The sequence below is a fragment of the Malaclemys terrapin genome, chromosome 1, assembly GCF_027887155.1.
Source record: "Malaclemys terrapin pileata isolate rMalTer1 chromosome 1, rMalTer1.hap1, whole genome shotgun sequence".
NCBI lineage: Eukaryota > Metazoa > Chordata > Testudines > Emydidae > Malaclemys > Malaclemys terrapin.
In genome coordinates this window covers 261,428,754-261,432,957 of record NC_071505.1, presented here as the reverse complement: position 1 = coordinate 261,432,957, position 4,204 = coordinate 261,428,754, and the positions used below count along the sequence as shown (strand labels likewise).

At 59.4% G+C, this 4,204-nt stretch overlaps 1 protein-coding gene across 1 annotated transcript; it reads left to right on the top strand.

Annotated features, from left to right (window-relative positions):
• The first annotated feature begins 751 nt into the window (after nucleotides 1-751).
• Nucleotides 752-3,956, top strand: SOX21 (SRY-box transcription factor 21). Its single transcript, XM_054012139.1, has one exon. The coding sequence runs from the start codon at nucleotides 2,492-2,494 to the stop codon at nucleotides 3,320-3,322; it is 831 nt and encodes a 276-aa protein (XP_053868114.1). The 5' UTR covers nucleotides 752-2,491; the 3' UTR covers nucleotides 3,323-3,956.
• The last annotated feature ends 248 nt before the right edge of the window (nucleotides 3,957-4,204 follow it).

The window sequence follows — 4,204 nt, the reverse complement described above, 5'->3', positions numbered from 1 at the left end:
GATTGCGGCTGCCATCCCAAGATCCAGCCTTGACTTTAGCGCTTACAGTCGAGATCTATCGGGATACACCTCGGCCTGATGTTAACGTGTGAAAGAGTTAATGGTGTATTGGAGTTCGTACTTCCACATACCACAAAGGTAAGTCAAAACCAATCTGCCGAAGTACAAACAAGGCGAGCGAGTTCACCCTGACTGACAGGCCAACTTGTTAGCAACACATTCAGACAGATCGGGTTGGGGTGAGTGCGAAGTAGCATATCAAGAAGTAAAGAAAATATGCAAATCGAAGAGCTCACGTCGCTGCCAAAAGCACGGGTTGTGGGTTTTTTCAACGGGGAGAGAATTCTTTGTTTCATTGGGCAAAAGTAAACAAAACCTTGGCAACGAACAATATTTAAATACGTAATCTTGGGATCAGTGCGATTTAGATCCGTTTTCTTTGTATAGCCGTAATGTTGACGCTGCTCTAGGTACTGAGTGCAATCGGTAAGCTTAATTATCTCCAGCCTAGTATATAAAGAGAAAACTAGCAGTATGCTTTTAACAAGGTTTTGAAAACAACAACCAGCACAAACGTATAAGCGAGCGGTGCCTGTTGTCGACTTAAAATGGGCTGTTTAAAACAGCTGGCCACCGGACAGCAAGTTGCTCGGGTGATCCTAAATTGGAGTCAGTCTCCTTCCTGGAACATTTCCTTCCTGGGACATTTCCTCTGTGGCAAAGGGAGTCTGGGGAAGGCAGTATCTCCAGGATCATCAGCCAAGGAGAAAGGGGGACTGTCCGGCCGTGTAACTCAATAAGTGGTGGAGGGAGGAGGGGGATCATGAACAATTTATCGAAATAAACTCTCTCCGCCTAGTGAGAAGCAGCCGATTTGCGGGTGCCGGACGTGACGGCTCTTCGGAGTTGGGTAATACTCCGAGGTTGTGTTTCGACACCAACTTAGCTGGCGAGCACTGCGCAGACTCCGCTTCTGCCCGGCAGGGCAGGCTCTGGTGTCTCCACCCCCCTAACCTGCAGTGAAGTGAAAGGGAGGGGAATGCTGTTTAATCAATAGCTGGGGGTGGGAGCCGGCGCTCCCGCTGTCCCTCCCTCTCACTAGCCCCGCCGGGCCCCACGTTCCCCTGCACACAGATACACACACACTGTACATGCAACACATAGCCAGCCCACATGCACACGCAGAGAGAGCTTTACCTGCCTGTCTCTGGCTCCCGCTGCAGAGGGGCAAAAAGCGGGAGCGACTGAGACTGCTGCAAGCTACACAAGGGACTTTATAACCGGCTCCACTTCTGCCTGGCTGAGATCACCGAGCATTTTAATTAGAAACCCCCTCGCCCTATCTTCCCTCCCCTGCCCGCCCCCAAGTCACTCTCTGGCTAGGCAAGCCCAGAGAGCCCCGAACAGAGGAGGAGCCAGGCAGCGGGCGAGCGAGCCGGAGTGGAGCTGCCCGGGAGCCCGCATGAAACTTGGCGAAGTTAGTTGGAAGCTCTGGGAGCCGCCGCCGAGCTCCAAGTTGGAACCTGATCCCGGGACTGCGCGCTGAGCGGGGCCGCTGGTTCCTGCCCTGCACGGCTCGCGTGCGCGCTAGGGGCCGCAGCAGGAGGCGTCGCGGAGCCCAGACCAGAGTGGGGGACAATCCTCCGCCCCCCTCCCCCCCAGCAGGCGAAGGAGAAGAAGCGAGTATGTCCGAGGAGAAAGCGGCTCGCAACGGCTCGCCAGGGGCAGTTATCTGGCTGTGAGCGGAAGGGACCCGGCTAATCGCCAGCCTCGCGCTAAAGGGGCCCGGGGAGGAAAGCGGACAGCTCCCGCTGCCCCCGCCACACGCCCTGCGTCCGGAGAGCGCCGGCCCGCGGTTTGTTTGCAGGCTCGCCATGGGTAGGACTCTGTGATCATTGCTTGGATCGCGGCTCGCCTTGCACGGAAGGAAGCCGCCGTGTCTCCCCTGCTCCCCCCGGCCGCTGTCAAATGACAAGTCCCCGAGAAGAGTTGAGCTAGTGGAAGGGGAAGGGGGGATGTTTGCACTTTTCCGTTGTTCCCTTTGAACTCTGGTGGCACCAGCATCCAACCCGAGCGGCATCTGGAGAGAGTTTCAAAATCCTGCTTGAGAAAAGAAAGAAACTTCCCGGCGGAAAGAAGAGACCCGAGCCCGGGACAGTCTCCTGGCTGGGGGCCAGCTCTGGACGGAGAGGAAAGCGGTGCACAGGGGACCTGCCGTTTGGGACATCGGCTTTCAGGGTGCGGAGAGGAGCCCGAGGTTGGGGCCATCTGGAGCCCAGCAGTCCCCAGGTGCGGGACTTTTCCTCCCGGGAGGCCCAGAGGGAGGGGCGGCCCGAAGTTGGTGCTGCAGTTCCCGGACTCGTTCTGCTGCGGAGCAAAGATTGATTTTCTGCGGGCTGCGAGCGGCGGGGGAGAGGTGACCGGGGCAGGCGGCCGCCAGCGCGGGGTGGGCTGCAGCCTGCAGCAGCTGCAGGGCTTGCCAGGGGCCAGCATGTCCAAGCCGGTGGATCATGTCAAGAGGCCCATGAACGCCTTCATGGTGTGGTCCCGGGCGCAGCGCCGGAAGATGGCTCAGGAGAACCCCAAGATGCACAACTCGGAGATCAGCAAGCGCCTGGGGGCCGAGTGGAAGCTGCTCACCGAGGCGGAGAAGCGGCCCTTCATCGACGAGGCCAAGCGGCTGCGGGCCATGCACATGAAGGAGCATCCCGACTACAAGTACCGGCCCCGCCGGAAGCCCAAGACCCTGCTCAAGAAGGACAAGTTCGCCTTCCCGGTGCCCTACGGCCTGGCGGATCCCGACCACCCGCACGGGCTGAAGGCGGCCGGGCTGCACGGCGGGGCCGGCGGGGGCCTGGTACACGACTCCCTGCTGGCTAACCCGGAGAAAGCGGCCGCCGCCGCCGCCGCAGCAGCCGCCCGGGTCTTCTTCCCCCAGTCGGCGGCCGCCGCCGCCGCCGCAGCCGCCGCCGCGGCCGCCAGCAGCCCCTACTCGCTGCTGGACCTGGGCTCCAAAATGGCAGAGCTCTCGTCGTCCTCCTCCGCCTCGGCGCTGCCCTACGCCTCCTCCCTGGCCTACCCGGGCTCCGCGGGAGCCGGCGCCTTCCACGGGGCCGCCGCCGCAGCTGCCGCTGCCGCTGCCGCCGCCGGGGGGCACACTCACTCGCACCCGTCCCCGGGCAACCCGGGCTACATGATCCCCTGCAACTGCAGCGCCTGGCCCAGCCCGGGCCTCCAGCCGCCCCTTGCCTACATCCTGCTGCCCGGCATGGGCAAGCCCCAGCTGGACCCGTACCCGGCAGCCTACGCGGCGGCGCTATGACATCCGCGCCCTACGGACAGAGCCGAGCGGCGGACTCCCAGCCTCGGCTCCTGGGAGAGCCGCCTGGGGACAGGTGCAGAGGGATGGGCGCCAGCAGCTGCGGACTCGCCGACGGGGAAGGTGCAAGGGCGGGACGGGGGCGAGTGTCTGTGTAAACGGGAGCGTTTCTGCCCTGCGCTCCTGCTGCAAACTTCTCGCTGCTCCAGCAGCAGGTGGTGCCTGGCTGGCCCTCCTCGGACCTGTTGCGTGTTGCCCACAGACACCATTGAGAAGAAACTCCCTAGCTAGAGGTGGCTACCCCATCTGCCCCCCCTTTTTTAAAGAATTGGTGTGTGTTGCATGCAGCCTTTGCAGATACCTGAGCTGAAAGGGCTTGTTCTCGCACTGGTTTCTCCCTAAGTGCATCTTCCTTTGCCTGGCCTGTCTCCCCTCCCGCCCCCCAAATCTGTGCTATTTGAACTTATCCAAAACGTCCTCACTGCAACACCACCACCACCCCCAAAAAGGGAGCAAATTGTTGCCAGAATGGAGGGACAAATCTGGCGTTTGGATCTGAAATGTTTCCTTTGTTTTATATCAAGTCCTATGCGAAGGGGAGCAGGAAACACAAAAAGAAATAGACCGTAAAGTGAAATACTGTCCCTCTGATCTCCCCAGCCCCCCGCTCCCCTTAACATATCCCACACGACTTCCTGAAGTCCTCTTCTATGAGACACTCATACAAATTTCATTCTTAATTTACAGCCTGTGTCTCTTATTTTTCCCGATCCTTAGGTCTCACCTTAAGACTGTACATTTGTAAATTTCTGTGGAAACGTTAGGTCTTTGATTGAAAATACGTTGCTTCCTTTGCCCACATTTGAGTCAGTTTTAGACTCAAAA

Bases quoted from the DNA above. Each gene is read 5' to 3' on its own strand.
- SOX21 (XM_054012139.1), top strand. From the start codon at position 2,492: ATGTCCAAGCCGGTGGATCATGTCAAGAGGCCCATGAACGCCTTCATG.